The sequence below is a fragment of the Lucilia sericata genome, unplaced genomic scaffold, assembly GCF_015586225.1.
Source record: "Lucilia sericata isolate MDLA Ls3-8-SP2 unplaced genomic scaffold, ASM1558622v1 Contig000000F_arrow, whole genome shotgun sequence".
Lineage (NCBI taxonomy): Eukaryota > Metazoa > Arthropoda > Insecta > Diptera > Calliphoridae > Lucilia > Lucilia sericata.
The window spans coordinates 3,631,538-3,654,134 of record NW_023994042.1 but is presented as its reverse complement, the minus strand read 5'-3'; the positions used below and the strand labels follow the sequence as shown (position 1 = coordinate 3,654,134).

Here is a 22,597-nt window from a genome sequence, read left to right as displayed (position 1 = left end):
ACAATAACATTTCCTTCTCTTCACAGACGAGTTCTGTGTAAATTCAACACACTTGTGAGAACTTAATTCTCTCACAATACTTCAAAACTTTTTCTCGAAAATACCGGAATAATAGGACTTGAACGACGTTTTTTCACAAACACATAACTGTTTTTTAATTTTTTACACAATTTTATCGCATTTAACAATCCGAAATATTTTTATTTTTCACAAACTAAGAAAAAATTTTTTTAATTTTTTTGACAATTAATTTTTGTATGTTGATATTAAAATTGACAAAACAAAGTTGTATACATATTTTGGTATTGAAAAGGAAAAAATTATTTAAAATAAACTTATTTTTTTTGCAAAAAAAGAGATTTTAAGTCCGAAAAATATATTTATTAAATTTTTACTGATTAGATGTGGGCAAAATAAATTAAAAAATCTGCGAATGTAGAAATTTAAATGTTATTTATTTTTCATAAAATTTTTATGTACGATTTTATGCAAGTATGTATGTTTGGAAAGTGTGGTGAAAGTGGTTGGAGCTCCAATACTAATACAAAAATTCTACCAATACATACTTAGAGTTAGGTACCGAATGACAACTCCTTTACGTACCAACTGACAAGCCCCAATTTCTTTATATTCTTTGTTTCATAGAAAACTCAAAAAGTACCAGTTGGAGAATGAAAAAGTACCAAAAAATATCACTTGGTACCGGTGTTCCGTATAACACCCCATTAGCATATTTAGTGTTTCTAAATATAAAAATTGTATATAAATTATATCAGTGAGTTTGAGCAAAATCAAATTTCCCGCTTTTACCCCTTTTGGTACTTTTTTCCTTCCCATTAACGAAATAAAAATTCTATTCCAAAAAGTTGCAACATCATATTGGGAGCCCGTTATTATGTATTCATATGTATAAGTTAATAAACCAAAAACAATGTTCTATGAAAAAAGTACCAAAAATAGGTTCAATTTTCTCCCCTTAAACGTTCGAATATCCAATAAGTACTAAATTCATTTCATTCATATTTTTATTATTTCGTCAAGTTATAAAGGAGTCAAAAATATTTTTTGAATGTTCCCTGGCTTAAAAGATACATGGGGTGCAAAAAAGTACCAAAATACAGTTTTTAACCGTTTATTCCCTAAAGGGGCCGAATTTGAAAAAAGTACCAGACACCTATCCGCTTATTTTTTAAATGAACGACGATAAGAGGATTTACAGAAAGTTAAATTTTTAATTTCTTTTTTTAATTTTTTTCCATCCCTGCATAATTTTCACACAACTTTTGTGCTTGCTCTATTTTATTGTTGTAAATTATATACAAAATAGGGTTCTATAGTTGAAACAAAAAGTCGACTTTTCGACTTTTCGACTTTTTGCATTTAGTTAAAAGTCGACTTTTCGACCTTTCGACTTTTTCCATTTTATGAAAAGTCGATTTTTCGACTTTTCGACCTTTTTCATTTATTTAAAAGTCGACTTTTAGACTTTTCGACTTTTAGTACTTTATAAATGGTCGACTTTTCGACTTTTTCCGACTTTTCGACTTTTTCCGACTTTTCGACTTTTTTCGACTTTTCGACTTTTTCCGACTTTTTTCGACTTTTCGACTTTTCGACTTTTTTCGACTTTTCGACTTTTTTCGACTTTTTCCGACTTTTTTCAACTTTTCGACTTTTTCCGACTTTTCGACTTTTCGATTTTTTACGACTTTTTGACTATTTTCGACTTATTTCGACTTTTATTCGACTTATTTCGACTATTTTATACTTTTTTCGAGTTTTTCCGACTATTTTAGAGTTTTTGACCTCTTTTCCACTTTTTTAAAATTTTCGACTATTTTCGACTTTTCGACTTTTCGACTTTTTTCGACTTTTTTTCGACTTTCTTCGACTTTTTTCGACTTATCGACTTTTTTCGACTTATCGACTTTTTTCGACTTTTCGACTTTTTTCGACTTTCCGACTTTTCGACTTTTTTCGACTTTTATTTACAAAGTCGACTTTTCGACTTTTTTCATAGACGATAGTCGAGTTATCGACTTTTTTGGAACAAAATAGTCGACTTCGACTTTTCGACTTTTTTCGACAAAAAGTCGATTGTTCGATTATTCGAAAGTCGATTTATAGAACCCTAATACAAAATCCCACTTTTTTATCTCTCGGATTCCGTTTTTATATAAAAAATTTGGAAATTTGTAAATTAAGTGTATTTGATACTTAGACGGCTTACAGTCGATTTGAAGCCGCCGCCGATAATTTTAATGTCAGCCGCCGCTGCCGTTAATATTTGTCGGCGCAGGGCTCTGATTCTGATGAAAAGCGAAGGAAGATTCTGGCAAAAAGTATAATTCTGGTAAAATTTGCAAATCGTTAAGCGTACAAAACTGAAAAAGTAACATATTTAAAACAATAGCAACAAATTAATAAAGCAAAATACTCTTTATATATTTATAAATTGCAGAAAAATGGTAGACTACAGCAAATGGAAAAACATTGAGGTAAGAAAATATACAAAATGAATCTGCAATAAAGGACAGATTAAAAAGGCAATGGAAAAATTATTTTCTAGATATCTGACGATGAAGATGATACTCATCCAAACATTGACACACCTTCACTTTTCCGGTGGCGTCACCAGGCACGTGTCGAACGTATGGCCGAACTGGAACGAGAGAAAGAGGATCTAAAAAAGCAAAAGCAATCTTGGCAGGCTAGATTAATTGATTGCAAAAAGCGCATACAAAGTAAAGGTGATGATGAGGAACTGAAGAAAGAATTAGAAAAACTGGAGAAAGAGGGCAAAGATTTCGACCGTAAAGAAGAGGAGCTGATTAAGAAAGAAAAGAAAATGCCGTGGAATGTCGATACTATTAGCAAGCCTGGATTCGCAAAGACTGTGCTAAATAAACAACCGGCTCGGAAACCAGACGAGAACCTTACCGAAGAGGAAAAGGAAGCCCGCATGAAAAAGTTTGTAAATGAAAATGAAAAGTTATGCAAGCAATACGGCATGTTGCGAAAATACGATGATTCAAAGCGGTTTCTCCAGGAGCACCTTGATTTGGTTTGCGAGGAGACTGCCAACTACTTGGTGATATGGTCCATTAATTTGGAGATGGAAGAAAAACATGAGCTCATGGCTCATGTGGCCCATCAGTGTATTTGCATGCAGTATATTTTAGAGTTGGCCAAACAGTTAGACATTGATCCACGGGCCTGTGTAGGGTCCTTCTTTTCAAAAATTCAAAACTGTGTACCCGAATATCGCCAGCAGTTTGAAAGTGAAATTGATGGGTTCAAAGAACGCATTAAGAAGAGGGCTCAAGAGAAGATTAAAGAAGCTATCGCAGAAGCGGAAGAAGAAGAGCGTAGGGAACGTCTCGGTCCCGGTGGTCTAGATCCTGCCGAAGTTTTCGAATCACTACCCGATGTAAGTAAGAATAATTCAATATGTTTGCACTTGGTTATCATTTTCTATATTTTAATTCTTAGGAATTAAAAAAATGTTTCGAAAGTCGAGATACTGAACTATTGCAAACTACTATTGCCGCGATGCCAGTAGAAGAGGCAAAATACCACATGAAACGATGTGTAGATTCAGGTTTATGGGTTCCAAATGCTGCCGATTTAAAAGAAGAAGAAACAGAAGAAGCGACACCGAAATCCAAGGAAACAGAACCGATATATACTGGAGTTAGTTCAGACGATTTAGATTGATTGTTATGATCACACATAGAGAGGCCTTATTTGAGCGGGAAAAATCGAAAATCGGTACATTTGCAGCAGTAATAAAGCAGTCCATAAAATAATTATCATTCTGGCAGAAATATATTCAAACCCAACACCACTCCACACTTCTATCGAAAAATGTTTATTATATATTTCTCTTCCCAGACTTAATAGTAATTTGTTTTCATTTCGAATTTAATTATGGACATTTAGTCATTTTAAGTATTCCTTTTTTGAATATATTATAGTATGTGTAATTCAAATATTAAATCGTTGTGTATGTAAATAAATTGTAAGGAAAAAATTTAACAAAAAACCAATTAGAGTGTTGAATATAAAAAGCTAAATTAATAATCAGAATCTGAAAATATATTTAATATAATTTTAACCCTCTTTGCTGTTTTTGAGTACTATTCTAAACTTTGCCGTATTGCTATACAAAACAACTGAAAATGTCACTGTAATATTAAAGAAGAGTGTAATATGAAAATAAAGTAAAAAATAGAGGTAAAGGAGATTTTATTCTAATCAGGCATTTTAATGTTCAAAATATATTTATGTTTACAAATAACTTGTTACACCGACATTGTCCAAGTTTTATCTACCTCCATTGGGCGCTGGAGCTTGTAGGGTAATGATTACATGGTACAATTATTTGTAATTGAAATTTAGTCAATTACAATTACTTGTAATTTAGTTAATACTATTATATGTAATTGTAATGTAAGAAAATTACAAGTAATTATAAATTTTTCAATTACAAATAATTATAATTGGCAAAACATCAATTATAAATAAAGCTTCAGTTACAATTATTTCGATTGTACTTGTCGCGTACTCAAAAACAACTTCCGAAGATTAATTTTAATTTAATTGCTAATAGTTCACCTGAAAATTGGCTCTTAGAAAAGATTTTTCAATAAAAATATAATTTAAAAAGGCATTTTAATTTTTTAAGAGTCTTATACATCTCTTTCCTCACTTTTTACTGGGTTTTCATTTGTAAGGAAATAATAATTGGAAAATATGTAATCGAAGTTTTAGATGTGATTAAGATGTCGTTTTTAAAGTATGACATCAAGTATTTTTAGCTGGGAAGTATTAGAAAAACATTTACATACATTAATCTTGAACCAAAGAACGGAGATTGTATTGCCATATCGCAGATAAAAAGTATGGGAAAATTGGTAATCAATTTTACATTATAATAATATATAATTTCATTAAAGGGATTCACAATGGGGCAGAAATGATTTTTTTAAATAGATCTGGCATTTTTAACTGGCTGGTTTGATCGATTTAAATTTTAAAAATATGCCCCACAAATTGTTCAGTTACTGGGGCTCAAAATGTGACATTTTCGACAAGTAAATTTTTTGCGGTACCGTTATCCGACGCCACACACTAAACCAATGCGGTAGTGAAACGTAAAACACTCAAGGCAAGGCAAAAAGACGGCATGATTACCCTTAAGCGATAATGGAAACGACGCACGACGATTTTTCTCCACCCATGGCTGAATTACGAATGTATCAAATGTTATTTTTAGATGTTTTCATATAAGTCAATTCATAATACTTACCTACGTAGTAATTTAGTGGTATTTAAGTCGTTTTCGATAATTGCAATATTAACAAAATGGGCATATTTTCGAAAACATTATTTGAAACCGTTTAAAAATATTTTGGATATTTCTACAAAATTCCTAAAAAAATATAGCTTTTTAAATCAATTAAGACCGATTTTATACCAAAATTAATTAAGTGAATAAACTAAATGAATAAACGTTTAAAACCAACTAAATTTTAAATGTTCATCCAATCAGAAAGCACAACATTTTGCTGACAAGACATATCCTCCGTGGATGTCACCGTAGAAATCATCCTAAATTTAACATTACACAGTTGGATGCTCCTCAGAGGCATATCAGGAAGGACCCTAGTGTATACACACATAAATATGTGAAGGATCCGTTCGTATACAACAGCTTTGAACGACATTCGTAGAGACCAGAAGAAAATTTTAATGTCCAAACCAAAAGAATGTCCAACTTGTAGACAGATACCCACCAAATACTCAAATGTGTAATCAACTTTACTTCAGTTTGTCGGATAGATTTATGGAAGAACGCTGTGGAAGTTGCACAATTTTTAAGCCTGGATTAGATAGTTGTATAGTCGTATAGCATTTTAAAATGATTTTAAACGAGTTGTTAACTGTTATCTTACTAATAACTTTTGTGTGTGTAAATTCTCATAAGGGAAAGATAACAGCTCCGGAGATTGGGCTGGGAATTTCAAACGTATCAAAGCAGTTTTACCCGTCCATGAAGATGTGGAGTCAAATCCCAAAAAGTCTACAAACATTCCACTTAGAGTAAATAGTTAAGAGGTCTGTCGTAGATAACTGTTAAAAACATTGTTTTATTTAAATTTTTTATATGTATTTGTTTTACTAAATTTATAATTTGTTAAAGGTTTACATATACAATAATTAGCAGAGAACATATTAATATTATTAATAATTATAGTAATTATTATATTTATAAAAAAAAACATAATGCATAATTGCATTTGCAGTTCTAGCCTACAGGACACAAAACATTGTAAATTTAAGCTAAAAATTAAATTCATATTACGAATATTTTGATCATCAATTGATGTTTGTGACTTTCAAACAACATACATACAACAAAACATTATTTATCATTTACTCCATAGTTCTTCGATTTTTTGGTACTTTTTTTCTATTCTTGTTGTTTGCTATAAATTAGCGCAAATAATAAAAAAGAAAAATATTAGATGAATTAATATTTGTTTTTGTTTTGTGTCTCACTGATATCGAATGTATTTGATTTGACTATTCTAAAATAATAAATAATAAAGAGGCAAAAAAAGTTTTATTTCATGCACAAACTGGCGGCAAAAAGTCAAATATCTTGTTCTTTTTTTGGCAGAGGAATCTTTACAAATGAAAATAATTTTTAGGAAGGAGGTGTATTATGTAATTAAATGCAAAAAAATAAATAATCAATAATTCTAAGTTATACTAAATAATAAAAAATATAATAGTGCATTTTTACCTTTAACAATAATTTACTGATTTTAAATCTTTTCGTTTTTTATGATTTATTTAAATACTTTATAATGCTGATCTTTAATCCGGATATAAAATTGTTAATCAATTTTATTTAAATAAATTATTGGGATAATTTTGAATTCTTCTAATATGCATATAAATTACATAGTAGACCTCCTAATATTTATGCTAACCGCAGGCATTTAGAATAAAATTAAATCTATTTTAATTCGAATATTATGGATTTGGGACATTTGAAAAAACAAATATTCACTAGCGTTAAACAAAAATTTAATAACTCAAATCTAATTTTAGTTCTTCACACATCCTGTTTGGAATGGTTTCAATTTTGTCGCTATTACTTTGATCGATCATTCGTTTCTTCAGATTCTGTTTATTTCAAAAGTCAAAGCTGTGTATCATTTACAAAATTTCTCTAAAAGTTTTACGACAGGGGAATACAATTTTGAAGTCTGAGAGCTGTTTTGAATTCATCCTACCTTCTTTTGGATTCACAAAAATAAAATAAGCATCTTTGTTATAAATTTGATTGTAGTAAGGCAAAAGCAAAGCCCAATGAAATAATGTTAAGCCAATTTATTTAATTCAACACATACAAATCTAACATAATAATAGTCAGGAAACTTGTTTTGAAAACTAAATTTCAATCGCGTTTAGGTATTCGCTTCTTTAAATATCGTTTTGTTTATTTTTATTCACCAATTGTCATCACAAGTCTTGAAGTTTTTTTAACGGTAAACTAGTCAAAATTGTGTGTTTGTGTTTTTTTTCTTTCGAAAGGATTTCTATTTTATTTTAATGATAAATATTAGTTATTGTTTTTGTTATATTATAAATATTATTATTAAATTTAGTTTGTTATTATTTACCATTAAAAATATGTATGTATTTATATAACTTAAGATTAAACAAAACAAAAAATAAGAAAATAAAAGTGTAATAATAATAAAAAAATATTAAAATAATAAAAAATTATTGGTAATTAATTACAAATGTTTGAGTTTCTATTAGTTTCAAGTTATCTTATTATAATTGTTTAAATTTAATTGTTGTTGTAACCACATGGATACGTTTCGAGTAGATCGGCGTCGAATTTTAAAGCAAAAATGGGAGGAAAAGGGAACAAGTTTTTTAAACATAAATGACGTTAAAACTTAAAGTAAAATTATATCGTTTATATGTAGTTGTGATGGTAAAAAGAGGATTAAATAAAAAAGTTAATTAAATAAAATAAGGACAATTAGGAAATCAACGAAAATGCATTTAATCATCAATAGTCGTAAATAATCTTCTGGTGGTGACTGAACATGGGTCAGTGATATTTGTAAACTTGCTTATGCATCTGTATGTATATTATGTATCAGTTGTGAATTTAACGTTTATAAGGCTGAAGCAAATATCATTGACTTTTGTTCGTTGAAGGTGGAGATGGTTTAAAACCAAAAAACTTTCATTTATTTTTTAATACGTTAAGGCTAACAAGAGCGCGCTCGCACTAATGAGGTAAAACTAATTGGGAGTGTAAACACAAGGTGATTCAGTTTAAAGAATATCGGAATACTTGAATGGCATGATAGGTATTTTGTTTTGTTTTGTCAAGTTTATCTAAACCGTGATTTGCAAGCGTAACAATAGACAGACATACGACAATACGCACACATTTCGTTCATTCAACCAAATGCTAGACTTAAAGAATATTCTCAATCGCAATCTACCACCCAGAGAAACGGACTACAACTTAATATTTAACATCGCTAAATTCCATCTGCTGATGTTTCTTAACGGCCAGCGGCAATCATGAAGATGATGCTGAAGAATTTTTTGTTGAACTTCCTCCTCCGCTAGACACTCCACGTTGCTTCTCAATGTATACATTCAGAAGGCGAACTTTGCTGGGATTTAGCATAGTCAGCTTTGGCTTGACCTTCTCCTCGCCCATAACAATGTACAGTTTGACAATACAAAAGACTGCTGCTTTTCGCACCATAGACTGATAGTCGTCTGTGAGTCGTGCCAAATGGGGAAAGACTATATCGAGCTGTGACTCGGTCAACTCCGATCCGTGGCGGTCGGCCAATTCAGTTAGCAATTTCAAGGCACACAGGTTCACTGGATACGAGCCCGTTGCAATCACAGGATTCACTATGTTAATAGTCAAGTTTAGAGGCAGAGCTGGTACAATTCGAGGTATTAGCATGTCTAGTTCGCGCATTGTTTCCTTGCTCTTCGGATAGCAGTTAATGATCTTTAGCAGTATCAGTTCGACGAAATTTATCCAATTGGGTTTCATTTGCGCCCGCCGGAGAATTTTGGAGAGCACATGGAGAGCCTCCACGACTACCTCATTTGAGCTGGCATCTAGCATGTTTAGTAGCATTTTCATGATGGCGCGGAAGTGCTTATTGGGTAGTTCACAGTTGCCGCTTTTTATACATATGCCCAGATTGACGAGAGCGCCCTGAACCTGAGGCACGGCCATGTCAGGTGTAAGATTTAGTGCCACTTTTATGATCTCACTTTCATGGGTGCCATTTTCGAGAATTATTTCACCATTGTCGGAAAATTTGAGATTTACTCCGGACGATGAAGATGAGTTGGTTTGCCCCATACCGGAACCAAGTGTACTGGCTGTCATTTTGTGATGTTGCTCCAATAAATTACCATCTAAGCGCATTGTTGTGCTCTCTGGTGTATTGGATTCAGTTGTTGTGGCCGACTGAGTCTTCGAGTTTGAAGAGGCACATGAATCGAGGGCTTCGCTTAAATGCCCGTTGTAGCCACCACCATTTGAATTGTTGGCCAAAGAGTTATACTGGTTTTCTATGCCACCAAAGCAATTGCGTATCTCCTCAGTCGTTTTTTGAATGTTCTGTTGAACATCGACCTCCGAGTAGCCGAGCATCAAATCGTTATCAGTGACTGAAGATTGGCGTGAACGAGGACTAGTGAATTGGGGTTGAAGTGATGAAAATGGACCACCTACATTGGGACTTTGCAAAGGTTTTGGACTGGAGCTTGACAGTGGAGATGATGAGGGTGAATTTGTGCCCGATGTGCTGCTGCGACGCAAGTGTGACTGTATGCAAACCTTAGCAGAGTCCTGATATCCTTTAGGAAGGGTCGACAACACTTTAGTCATCTGGGGTGTATTTAGATTGTATAGTGCTATGAGGCAGTGACGTGCCTGATTCCGCAGTTCTAGGCTTTTCTGGTCGCCTGCCATTTGAACGATTTTTAAAAGTGTCTTTTCGACAATCGGCAGAACAATGCCTTCTTCAGCACCAGGAAAATCTGTATTTTTGCAATACGTGTTAGCCAAGCTTGTAAGAAATTTGAGTATTGCTATACGTGTCTTTGTACAAGGTGTCTGAGCAGAATCAGACAAGATGCGGAAGACGTCTTTCATTTGGAGATCGGTTGGAAAGTATTCATGAACTACTTGTAAAGTCTTCCAGATTTTTCCATGCATTGAGTTCAGCAACTCTGTGCCTAGTTTATTGAAGAGACGTGTCAACAATATAAACAACCAGTCATGAAGATCGTTGGCGTATGCCAATATAAGTTCGGTGACCGTCTCTAGGAAAAGCGAGTAGACTTTGGTGTGTGTGTCCATAAACATTTTACGGAACGTGTCAAGAACCAACTGCAATTGTTGCGGTGTCAACTCTTTGCCGTCAGCGAGGTAATGTGTGAGACTAATGAGGCCATCTTTACGCTCGGACCAATGTGTGGAGGCACAGTACTGGATAATCGTATCAATATCTTCGAATGGTGGCCTCACCCAACTCCAGTCCAAACGATTTCTGGATCCCGATAGGGAATAATTTGAGTTGTTGCCTCGGGTATAAGAGGAGTCAAACGAACGTTCAGAACACACAGATGATGCTTCGGAATCATCAGATTCCTCGCGGGACATTAGTTTTCGTCCCATACGCGCACCGGCCGAATAACCACCACGGTCACGACCGTAATCACCCATCGAGGCGTAATCTCCTCCACTGCCGTCAGGAGATAAGGCATCAGCAAGAGCATTTTCAGCATCTCTACTTTGTTGAAGCAATCTAGCAGCAGCCAGTTGCCGGGTAGGTTGATTTCTCTCCGGAGTGCGACGAGAGTTACCGGTAGTATACATGCTTCTCTTCATGATCACACCTCCACCACCTCCACCTCTTGTAGGACTCGTCTCTCGAGAACTGGCCAAAGATCTTGGAATGCCCGAAGCTTTTTTTGGAATTGTTCCAGTTGGCCTATAATAAGATCCAATGACATGCTGTTCACGCAACTTCGAACTTGGAGACGTGGACCTAGATCCAGGTTGTGATTGAGATACTCCTGCCCTGCCACGAGCTCGAGGCGAAATTCCGCTATTCACAGTTGATTGAGTCGTTGCTTGTTGTTGTTGTTGGCCAGCGCCTGTTCGCGGGCGAGGCAGGGATCCTGTTGCAGCACTATTTGTGGTAGACGTACCGGTGTTTGCGGCTTTTTTACGTGCTATGAATGCGTATTGAGCACGCGCTTTGGCACGTTGTGCTGCGGCTGTATCTACAGCTGATACACTCCGCATACCGGGAGCAGGTTTCTGAAGTGCACCTGGAGAGCGCTGAATACGTGAAGCCGTAGCAACGGTGGCCCTCCTTTCTTCTGTTCCACCACCTCCTCCACCACCCCCACCATCTCTTTCTCTTTCAAGTGCTCTTTGGGCAGCAATATCTAAAGTTCCGTAGATTTGATCAGCCAAATCAGGAAAGTGTCGACGGAACACCCAATACGCTCGCCGCGAATGACGTCGTGCTTCACTGTCGGCATCGCTCATGGACTTCTTAATTATGTCACGTAAAAGAGGAGCACTTCGTTCCATCGCTTTGGTCGGCCACTCATCACACAGTAAACACAAAATTTCGCATAGAGATGAGCGAATATCCTTCGATTTAGAATTCTGCAGTGTTTCCGTAATAATTTTGATGAGCTTAGGAGCATGTGTGTATTTTATGATGTATTTCAGTGCAAGTAATGAAGACGATGCAATGACTTTAGCAGAATTCTGAATCAGAAGTATTAATTGCTCTAAAATATACTCGCAGAATTTGTCCAATTTTTGATGAAGAGTTTTTGACAGAAAGGCAATTGTAATGCAAGCCTCTCGAATTACTTGTGAGCGCAGCTCTTCCTTCAAAATATCTAAAAATGATATCGAAAGTTCTTTTAACTGAACCGTAAAGAATTGAGGCTGTGATTGTATATTCAATATTAGAAGCGATCGAATTTTCTTCAAAGCATCGATACGCTTTTCCCAGTCAAAGTTCTTGTCGCTGATTATTGACAATATATTTCTATAAATGTCGTCCATGTCTTTGGGATGAAAGATATTTAACTGTGGCACTGCCTCGAATGAAGCCTCAAAGATTTCCATGGTAACTGCTCCAGCATCGGATGCACTCTCTGCAGCAATATTATTCTTCGAGCGCATAGTGGCAGAAACTGTACGCTTAACAATTTTCGTAGGACGTTCACGAACTGCAACGTTGTCGGCCTCATCATGTCCATTGTTGTTATTATTTTGTGTCTGAGTTACAAGCATTGCCGACTTAAGCAGCAACCCCTCACCTTTGATTTGATCAAATTTCTGCTCCAATATGGCCAACTTTGATGCTGGCATATCATCCATTCGGCGCAAATCCGGCCGCAAGCGATCACCAACGTGTTTATATATTTCGACTAATGACTGTATAGCAGTGTCACGAACTGACACAGTAGGATCTCCAAGTAACACACATATGGACTGAATGTAGTTACGCACACTCAACTGCGATGTTCCGTACTCATTCAGCGTATTTACAATTGTTTGTAGAAACTCCTCGCGAACCTTTGCATTCTTGTGTTTAAAACAACTGGCCGCCAATTTGTCAAGCAAAACCTGAGGTGTGAGAACTTTGTGTTCCATTAATGTTTGCAATAATAGTTGAGCCTTCTCGCGTACTGTGTCTTTGCTATCGCCGAGTCGATCGATCACATGCGGCAAAACTGTTGCGGTGTAAGCATTGAAGTCAGGACCCAGCCTTTTAATAAGTTCCGTAAATGCTTCCAACGATTTTTGTGCAATTTTAAAATGACTTCCTGTCAGCCAGGGCATTAGACCATCGACTAACATGCCCATGTCCATGCACACTACCGAATTGGTATCATCGCTAAGGAATGTAACTAGATCTTCTGCCAACAGAGCCTTAACTCGCATATCTGCCTTTGGCATCAACTGTATGAAACCATCCAAATCGTTCGGTTTTCTGTACGCCATTTTTATATATCCAAACTGTCCTGAACACTATAATGATTATTGATCTTAGTTTTTTTGCTTATTATTTTAGGTGATTTCCTGGAAATAGTTTAGAAAAAGAAAAAATATGTTAAAATATATATTTTTATGTGGGGGATTTTGATACTATTACAAAAATATGATTTTTGTTTGATATCATTTCGAAATGTGTTATGCGAATTTAATATGTATTTTCCTTTAATCAAACCTTAGGAAAACCTTGTTAGCGTAAATATTCATAAATATTGAAGAATAAATTTGTATTAAATTGTATTTGCTTTCTAAAGGTATAAAATACATTTTCCAAATTAATTTATTAAATTAAAAAAGTATGCATACATATATTTTCGTTTTATTAAGAGTCTTGATAACATGATTTTGTGCACTGATTTTATTCATATATGAAGAAAAAGAAATTATTATAACTAAAACCCAATTGAGCAGGACAGACAAAACAAATTTGACCCACTCATACAGTACATTTATTAATTTTCTACTTGTTTGACAATTGTTGGGGTGTCAGAGTACATGAGTAAACATTAAAATAAAATAAAAGAAAAAAGTTTTATGAAAGCTCCACGGTAATGCGGGGTGGGCGTGTGCGCAAGGTTAGGAGTGACAAGCCAGAGCAATGACAACATAAAGAGTGTGATAAAAACAGAGAAAAAGTTAATAAAGAAAGTGTTTAATAAAAAAGAATAAGAAAATTCTGCTAAATAATATCTAACAAATAGTTTTTCTTATCTCAGACCACTGTTGCTGTTCAGCTGCTTGTAATGATGTTGGATGGAAGTTATAAACTTATACATATTTGGTTGGTTGATTGGTGTATGGTGAGGTGTATGTGAATCATCTTTTTGACAAATATGAATTTTGCACAGAAACCAAACGAACAAAAGAGAGTTGTTATATACTCGATAATAAATATTTAGAAGCACTCTTTATACAAACACAGTGGATATCGACTTATAATTCAATAGTGGTGGCTGAATAATTCAAAATCACGTTATGAATGGTTAAGCCATTAACGTCTATTTCATCTAGCCCTACACAAACATACATATGTTCAAATTCATCATGAATGTTATATTTAAAAACATAGAATTTTGAAATTTTCATCTAAGGTTCTCTGGTTGAATCATTAAACACTGGGATTTTAATGATTATTTTATTTGCGAATTTAGACGTTTAGAGATCTAAAGCAATCCCTCGATAATATTTCACAAAGAAATGGTTACAAAAATCCCTGAAACAATATGTATGATGACAATTTTTTGTTTCACAGAAATTTACTTCTCTGAGGTGTATCTACCGCCTTCACTAAAAATGTATTTTCTAGTTTATGGATCTATGTTCCTAATAGGAACTTTAGGTAAATGTAAAATTTGTGTCGGTAGTAATATGTATTACAAAGTTGTATAAATACGAATATTTATTGAATTCTCCACTAAATGAACATCAACGAGTGTATTACAATATGTACACAAAAAAGCAGCTACAACAACACCAATTATGTTCAATACATACATACATGTACATATGTACAGAATACGACGGATACGACTACGAGTTCGAGAGTGCCGACCACTAATTCAACATGTACGCAATTTTCTATTTATAATCACACAATGACAATGACGTTGACGTTTGTACGTACGTTCATGTTGTCTGTCGTTGCCTTGGTCATGCGACAAAGGTGTTTTAGCATTTTTCTTTTCTAACTGTTTTTATCGTGTTTATTTACTGTCATTCCTATTTGCACATAATAATGCAAAATTTAATAAATTTGTAATAAAAACAGATAAAGAACGAGAAATATCAATCAAAAAGAAAATATTCTGTGAAAAAAAACAACAGTTGAGGCAGAAAGATGGACGCAAAAACAAGACCAAAGATGACGTTGTTATCACGCTAAGCATTGGCTTCCTTCGCTGACAGAGGCGATGCCTGTCGCCAGCAGAGAGATTTGATGGAATGTATGTATGCATGTGTGTGTGTGTGTTTGCCTTTGAATGCATCGGTATTGGTGAAAAGTATTTGACATTTGCCAAAGAATAGTCAATGAAAACAAAAACAAATAAAAAATATATAAATGAAATAAATTAAATTTCTTTTCATTCTGTTTATCTCAATAAGACTGCAAAATTATACATTCATAGATACATACATACATAAATAAAAAAATAAAAAACAAAAAAACAATAGAAAATTCAACGAACAATTGGCACATTGACCATTTCATGTGATAAAGACCGGAGACCGGTAAAAGTTTTTATATGCATACAATTTGTCTTATTTATCTTTGAGGAAATGATGTACTTTCCTAGTTGATAATAAAAAATGAAAGCTATTGGTATTTTCCAATAAATATGTACACATGTTGTATGTATGAAGGTACATAGTGGGTTATGCAAAGCAAATACAAATTAGATTTGTGTCTTTATTTTATCATTTGGCTTACCTTTTAAAGAATTCGATTTGATCCTTATATTTGCGTCTTCAAATATTGATAACAAACAGATGCAAATACTCGTTAGAAAAAGCAAAGAAGCAACAGCAGAAAAAGCAAAAATAGTTGTGGGAAAGGTGTCACGATAATAAATTTAGCAATTTATTTTAACGTGTTGTTGGGTGGCAACGATAGCGATACTTTTCTTTTTGAGCCAACTGCGACCAAATGTTAAGGCAGTGGTGAGTGCTACCGTCTGACTAAGTTGCCACTACAAATTGATTTTGCCGACACAGGCGAACTGCTGTCAGGATGATGAATAATTATCTGGCTGAGTGATCAGTTAATTTATTTAACTTATGTTGAAATTTCACTTGGACTTTTTCCTGCAAAATAATAAACACTTTTGTTTTCATAACTCTATAAACAAATTTTCACATTTTATAAAACTAGCTTCAATCACAGCAAGAGTTGAAATAGAAAAATCTTTTATGTATAATTTTTTTCACTTCTACTCACAATATTCATGTAAAAACTAATTTTATTTTGTAAAATTCTTCACAAGAGGTGGTACACTACTCTTTTTGCTGCTTCTTATTTATTTTGCCTTTTCCTTTACGCTTTTCTCTGATATCTCACTATTTTTGCTTTTGTCGTTTTTATTTTCTTCTTAAAACGTTTTTAATTTTTGCACTCTGTTCTTTCTTTCGTACTAATTTGTTCGTTTGTCGTTTCTCTTTTAACTTGTTGTTCGTTTTTATGTTTTTTTTTTTTTCTTTTTTTTATTGGTGACACCACCACCTTTTTCCGACGCCTGCAGAAAACTTCTTAATACATTGTTTTTTCCTTTAATTTGATCATCTTTAAGAAGCAATTATATAAAATTTGAAAAATTTTATTTTTTCTTTTCTTTTGCCATATTTGTAATTGAATTCACTTTAATTTTACCAACTATTTTTCAATTTTTCTTCGCGTATGTTATGTTGAAAAATTTACTGCTCGTCGTTTTTAGTGGATACTAATGGAATTATGTCATTTTGTTTGTCAAAATGAAATGTGCAAATCAGTGTTGTCAACGCTCCTTTTTCTGGCTACATTAAACACGCTTATATTTTCCGAAACTCCGAAAACATTTTTTATCCAGAGCCCAAAAAATAGTCTTTTCGGGCTAGATTTTGTTTGTTTTTAATATTACTTTGAAATATGTCAAAATATGTTTTTCTGTCTTTAATTTTGCTCTCATTTAGTAAAAATGAGTTGGTCACATTGCAGGAATACCACATCAGTGATGACAAGTTCAGAATTTTTTCGTCAATTTTAAACAAAGTGGAGGAAGTTTAATTTTGCATTTCTAAAGTGTTGAGTAATAGTAAATATTAGTTTTTTTACTTATATTCCTTAATATCTATTTATCGACGAAAATAAACAAATATATGAAAAGTCGAGTATTTTGTCGAAAAAGTTGGAGAATAGAAAATCCAAGTAGAAAAGTTTATTATTACTGAAGGATATAACTATAACATCTGCATGTATTACCTAAAAATCAATCTAAATCATTTTTAACGTTTTTCTTTTTCTCCTCCCCTCTATCCAAAAAAATAAAAATTTAAAAAAGTTATACCTGTTAATAAAACAACCTTTTGATAAAACAGCAAACCCTAACATACCCGTTAATAAAACAACCTTTGATAAAACAGCAAACCCTAACATACCCGTTAATAAAACAACCTTTGATAAAACAGCAAACCCTAACATACCCGTTAATAAAACAACCTTTTGATAAAACAGCAAACCCTAATAGCTGTTTTTGATTGTTGTGTGGTGAGTTTCTGTAAAAACGTAAACAAATGAAACAAAAACAAATTACTAGACAAATTTATTTTGTGCTATGAAAAATGTATGTATTTTAATGTTTTATAGCCAGTGCCAGTGTTCTTGGTGTGCACCATCTACAGCAATAATAAATCCGGTTGCTATAGAATCAAGCCTTGTAAAAAACGCCATATATAATGTGCAATTCATTCTATATTCCAAGACTGATTGATGGAGTTACGGAATCCATCGGAGATCAACCTGAGAAAAATAAAGGGGTGGCTTTAACTTCTTGTTCCGTTCATGTGGGTGCAGATTCGAGCCTCATCGTGTCAGTTCGCCAGATACCTCATTTGTGTACATTGCAGGGTCCTGGTACCCAACACAGCCTTTTATAAACGGTCTCATAATAACACTTAGATCTTTCTTCTTCTTACGACTATGCAAGAATACAGCTATGACATATTAATGCTTTAAGTGCAGTATGACTATCAACCTAAAATTTTACCAAAGACCGGCGAACAATGTGATTCCCTATTAGTTCCGTCGCTTTCAAGATCGCAAAATCACCGCTTGGAAGACACAACTCAACAGGGAGTCAAGGAACATTTTACACAGTTTGCAACACATCAAAATATTGGTCTAATATCCATAAAAGTATATGCTGGGGTCTTATTACAGTCTAAGACGATCTAGCCAATATTTGCCAAAATAATTTTAGTTGATGGAGTTTGTTATTGAAAATTGACAATATCGGTATACGATAAACTCATCAGTGAGTCAAGGAACTTTTTACTTCGTTTGTAACACGTTGAAATATTGGTCTAAAATCCTGGGATCTTACTAAGACAATCTAGTCAATACCTATTTGCCAAAATATTTTTAGTTAATGGAGTTTGTTATTGAGAATGGACTATATTGGTATATGATTTTACTACCTTAATATAACGGCCCTTTCACAAAATAACAAAAATAGTAACAAAATTCTACATAATTATAGGAGCCAAAATCGTTTTGGTCCCATATATTCAGAAAATAACCAGCGTCCATTACTTGATTTAAAATATTGCAATGAAATTTGACATAAACAAGTTTTATATAAATTAAAATTGTTCTTTTCACTGCCCTCATATAAGGTACCTTTCAGGAAATTATTTTACAAGATTTGTAAATTATGATCCAAAACCTTTGGTCCAAATTTGACCCTACGCCCATATAAGTTCCCCTTCAGAAAAAGATATTAACTCTAATAATTGGAATAAAAATACCAATATAGCAAAGAAATTCCACATAAACAAGGAGTCAAATCCGTTTTTTTTTATTAATTCTTCATTTACATTTTTGTTTTTTTTTTTTTTCAAATTTTATGAGGATCGGTCCATAATTTAACCTATCCCCGATATAAGGTCCACCTCGGGAAATTACTATCGCTCATAACTGGCTTAAAAAATGTATAACTAAAAAATTCGACATTAACAAGTTTCATATGAAAAAAACAAAAAGATTGTTGTTGTAGTACACACCATAGAACGATGAAATCTACAAAAAATTTATGCCATCCGATATCTACACTTCCAACTTAAAGTTCTATATAGGTTTTTTATCATGCACAAGATCGCCCGATATCAGTTATACATCATTTTCTATATACGGCCATAGTAACGATGAGATCTACAAAAAAAATTTATGTCATCCGATTTTCATATTTTCAACTTAAAGTTCTATATAGGTTTTTATCGTGCACAATATCGTCCGATAGCAGTTATGTATCATTTTCTATATACTGTTGCAGTGTTGCCAACATTGGTCAAGCAAAACGCGCGCAAAAAATATTAAAAAGGGGTAAAAAAGCGTAATTTTCTAACTGAAAATGGGTAAAAAAGCACTAACGTTTTTTTTAGTCAAATATTGTTTATTTTAATAAAAATTGCACATTATTTCGCTCATTTCCTACAAGACTCCAAAATTTGTTTTTTAGAACATTGGGCAAAACAAAACAAAACATGTGTCATACTAAAGTCTTTCATCTGTGTGAGTTAGATTTTTAGTAACGTAAGAACTAAAACTAATGTTTGACGAATATTAGATAAATAAGATTAGAATTTTAAAAGTTATTTTAAAAATAGTAAAATGTCATTAAACATTCAAACTGACAGGCACACTACCAACTGGCCAACCGATGTACCCACACCCAAATTGTAAAATTGTACAAAACTTATGAAATATATTTTTTTTGCAAAATCTATATATATTATTTTTAAGTTTTTTGAGTTCTGGAAAAATTGTTAATTTCACTGATAGTGAATAACATAACTTATTGTAAAGTATTTTGAATATTTTGTTTTTTGTTTTTGAAGAATATTTGCTTTTAAAACTTAACACAAATAAAAAAAAACTTTGGAGCACCCGTGTAAAAAAATTTAAAACAGTTTTTAAGAAAAATTTAGTCCTTAGTGTAAACTGATCGTATTCTAATAAACAACAAAAAGTGGTACAAATAGAAAGATCAAAGAATGATCCCTCAGTTTTCTTAACATTATAGAGAAAATGTTTAATATTAATTAAATAAATTACCTCCTGAAATTCACAAATATTTTAAAATATTTTAACAAGAGTGTTATATTCGACTGTGCCGAATCTTATATACCCACCATCAAATCTTATGCCGTAAAAGGAATGCTCCTCTGTAAACATCAGGGAGATAAGGCTTAATTCAATTATGTACGTGATCTTCAAATTAACAAAATATTAATTTTTAAAAACAAAATATTTTTGTCCAATTTTTTAACCATGAACATATATCAGAGGTAGTGTCAATTATGAACTGTTTGTCGTAAAATTTGGTAGAAAGATTTCGTATAACACTTATTCGTTTCGAATTTCATTGCTGTTCTCGAATTTTTAATTCAGTCATAAGCATAAAAGTTATTATCTAAAGGGGAACTTATATGGGGTTGGGACAATTATATATCGATACCCATAAAATTTTGTACATAGATTTTGTTTTGTTGGTCAGTTATAGACCAATCGTCATAAAATTCGGCATAAAGAATTATAATAAAAATCTTTTTATTGCGAGTACAACGATGAAGTAATCATGGAGGCTTTATATATGAGGGATAGGTTCAATTGTGTAAAGAAATTATATAAAACTTATTTTTTGTCAATTTTCATCGCTGTACTCATATTTTTAAGGGGACCTTAATAGGGGGTAGGGTACGCTACCGACAAATCCGAATTAAATTCGAATTTCTCCGCTATACTCGTATTTTTAAGTCAGTAATGAGCGTTAAAATCAATTTTTGAAGGTGACCATATGTGGGGGTAGGGTCAATTATGGACCGATTGCCGTAAAATTTGCTAGAGATTTTGGCTTATATAAAACATATTTATGTCGAATATTTTTAAGTCGATAATGAGTATTAATGTCATTTGGTAGAGAAATTTTGATGCATATAAAAGTTACTTATGTTGAATTTCAACGCTGCACTCATAGGGGGACCTTATTTGGGGGTAGGGTCAGTTATGGCCGATTCCCATAAAATTTGGTAGAGACATTTTGACTTATATAAAACTTATTTATGCCGAATTTCATCGCTATAAATTATTTTTAAGTCAGTAATGACCGTTTAAATCATTTTCTGAAGGAGACCTTATATGGGGGGTAGGGTCAATTATAGACCAATTTCTATAAAATTTAGTAGAGATTTTGGCATATATAAAACTTACTTATGTTGAATTTCATCGCTATACTCGTATGGGGGGTAGGGTCAATTTTGGACCGAATCCCATAAAATTTGGTACAGAGATTTTGGCGCATATAAAACTTATTTATGCCAAATTTTATCGCTATACTCGTATGTTTAAAACAGTTGTGACTGTTAAAGCTGTTTTTCGGGGGGGCCACTTGTATGGGGGATATGCGAAATTGTGGACCCATATTGTCCATTTGCAATACCAAACAAACCTTACCTATAAGAAATATTTGTGGAAAAATTTAACTCCCTTGCTCTTTCCGTTCTAACCCTATCGTGCTTTCAACAGACGGACGGACAGATGAACAGACGGATGGACATGGTTAGATCGCCTTAGAATTTAATACTTTTGTGGGTCTACGACCAATGTGTTACAAACGGAGTGACAAAATCAATATACCCCACTCATCTTTTTTGATGGTGGGTATAAAAAGCACTAAATGCACTGTCATAAAATTAGAAAGCACCACTGTAGTGCCTTTTTGAAAAAAGGCACCATGAGCAAAATTTTCCGCGTTTGGCACACCAAAAAGCACCGCAAATAGTGCTAAAAGCACTAAGTTGGCAACACTGTACTGTTGTACACCCCCTACAACGATGATATCCACTAAAAAATGTATGCCATCCGCTTTTTATATTTCCAACTTAAAGTTCTATAGCAGTTACATATCATTTTCTATATACGGCCATTGTAACATTTTTTGTAAAAAAAAGTTTGTTGTAGTACACACCCTAGAAATTCACAAAAAAAGTATACCATCCGATTTCTACACTTCCAACTTAAAGTTTTATATAGGTTTTAATCGTGCACAGGATCATCCGATAGCAGTTATATATCATTTTATACATACAGTGTCTCACATAAGTATTCGAATTTGGTTGTACTTTGAAAAGAAACATAATTTATCGGCATACAATTCCAAAAAATGTCTTTACAAAACATCATCCTATACAGTAGATTTCAGTTTTTACTATTCGTAACTTTCACGCTTATGTTGCCCATTACAATAACACTGTAAGTCCAAAATTTTGGGTTTATTTTGATCATAGAAATCAATATTTAAAGAGATATTGATATTTTTGAGTTAGACCATAATGATATAGTGGCATGCAGCCTGTAGGTCATTGGTATATAAAAATAATGATACTACCATATTGAATGGTGTTTCTTCGAGGCATGTTTTGGAGTTCTACACTTCCACAATACATTGAAAACTTAAAATATATAAAAGCTGATATCTAAAAGAATATATACAAGAAAACTTCCCCGAAAATTTTTGACCCTAGTATTATGAAAATGGACTTAAGTTCCAATATATTGAATTAGCGACAGAATAATGATATCAATAATATATCTTGGATCGTTTAAATACAGATTCTTGTAACAAAAAATACTATTTTTAGATACTATTAAATTCCAATATCAAATTTTGGTTTTATCTC

At 33.1% G+C, this 22,597-nt stretch overlaps 2 protein-coding genes across 3 annotated transcripts; one reads left to right on the top strand and one right to left on the bottom strand.

The window, feature by feature from the left end:
* The first annotated feature begins 2,255 nt into the window (after positions 1 to 2,255).
* LOC119605913 (hsp90 co-chaperone Cdc37) lies at positions 2,256 to 4,049 on the top strand. Of its 2 annotated transcripts, XM_037959364.1 has the most exons (4): positions 2,256 to 2,392; positions 2,462 to 2,498; positions 2,570 to 3,430; positions 3,493 to 4,049. In XM_037959364.1, exons 2-4 carry the CDS (start codon positions 2,466 to 2,468, stop codon positions 3,715 to 3,717), a joined length of 1,119 nt encoding a protein of 372 aa, XP_037815292.1. In that variant the 5' UTR covers positions 2,256 to 2,392; positions 2,462 to 2,465; the 3' UTR covers positions 3,718 to 4,049. The 2 variants fall into 2 exon arrangements, with proteins under 2 accessions (XP_037815292.1, XP_037815221.1); XM_037959293.1 differs by having other exon boundaries at positions 2,267 to 2,498.
* Positions 4,050 to 6,840: 2,791 nt separating this feature from the next.
* On the bottom strand, positions 6,841 to 16,625 carry LOC119605829 (CLIP-associating protein). The gene is made up of 3 exons (XM_037959183.1): positions 16,107 to 16,625; positions 15,600 to 15,973; positions 6,841 to 13,198 (listed from the first exon to the last, which is right to left on the bottom strand). The coding sequence occupies exon 3, from the start codon at positions 13,118 to 13,120 to the stop codon at positions 8,624 to 8,626; it is 4,497 nt and encodes a 1,498-aa protein (XP_037815111.1). The 5' UTR covers positions 13,121 to 13,198; positions 15,600 to 15,973; positions 16,107 to 16,625; the 3' UTR covers positions 6,841 to 8,623.
* Positions 16,626 to 22,597: the final 5,972 nt, after the last annotated feature.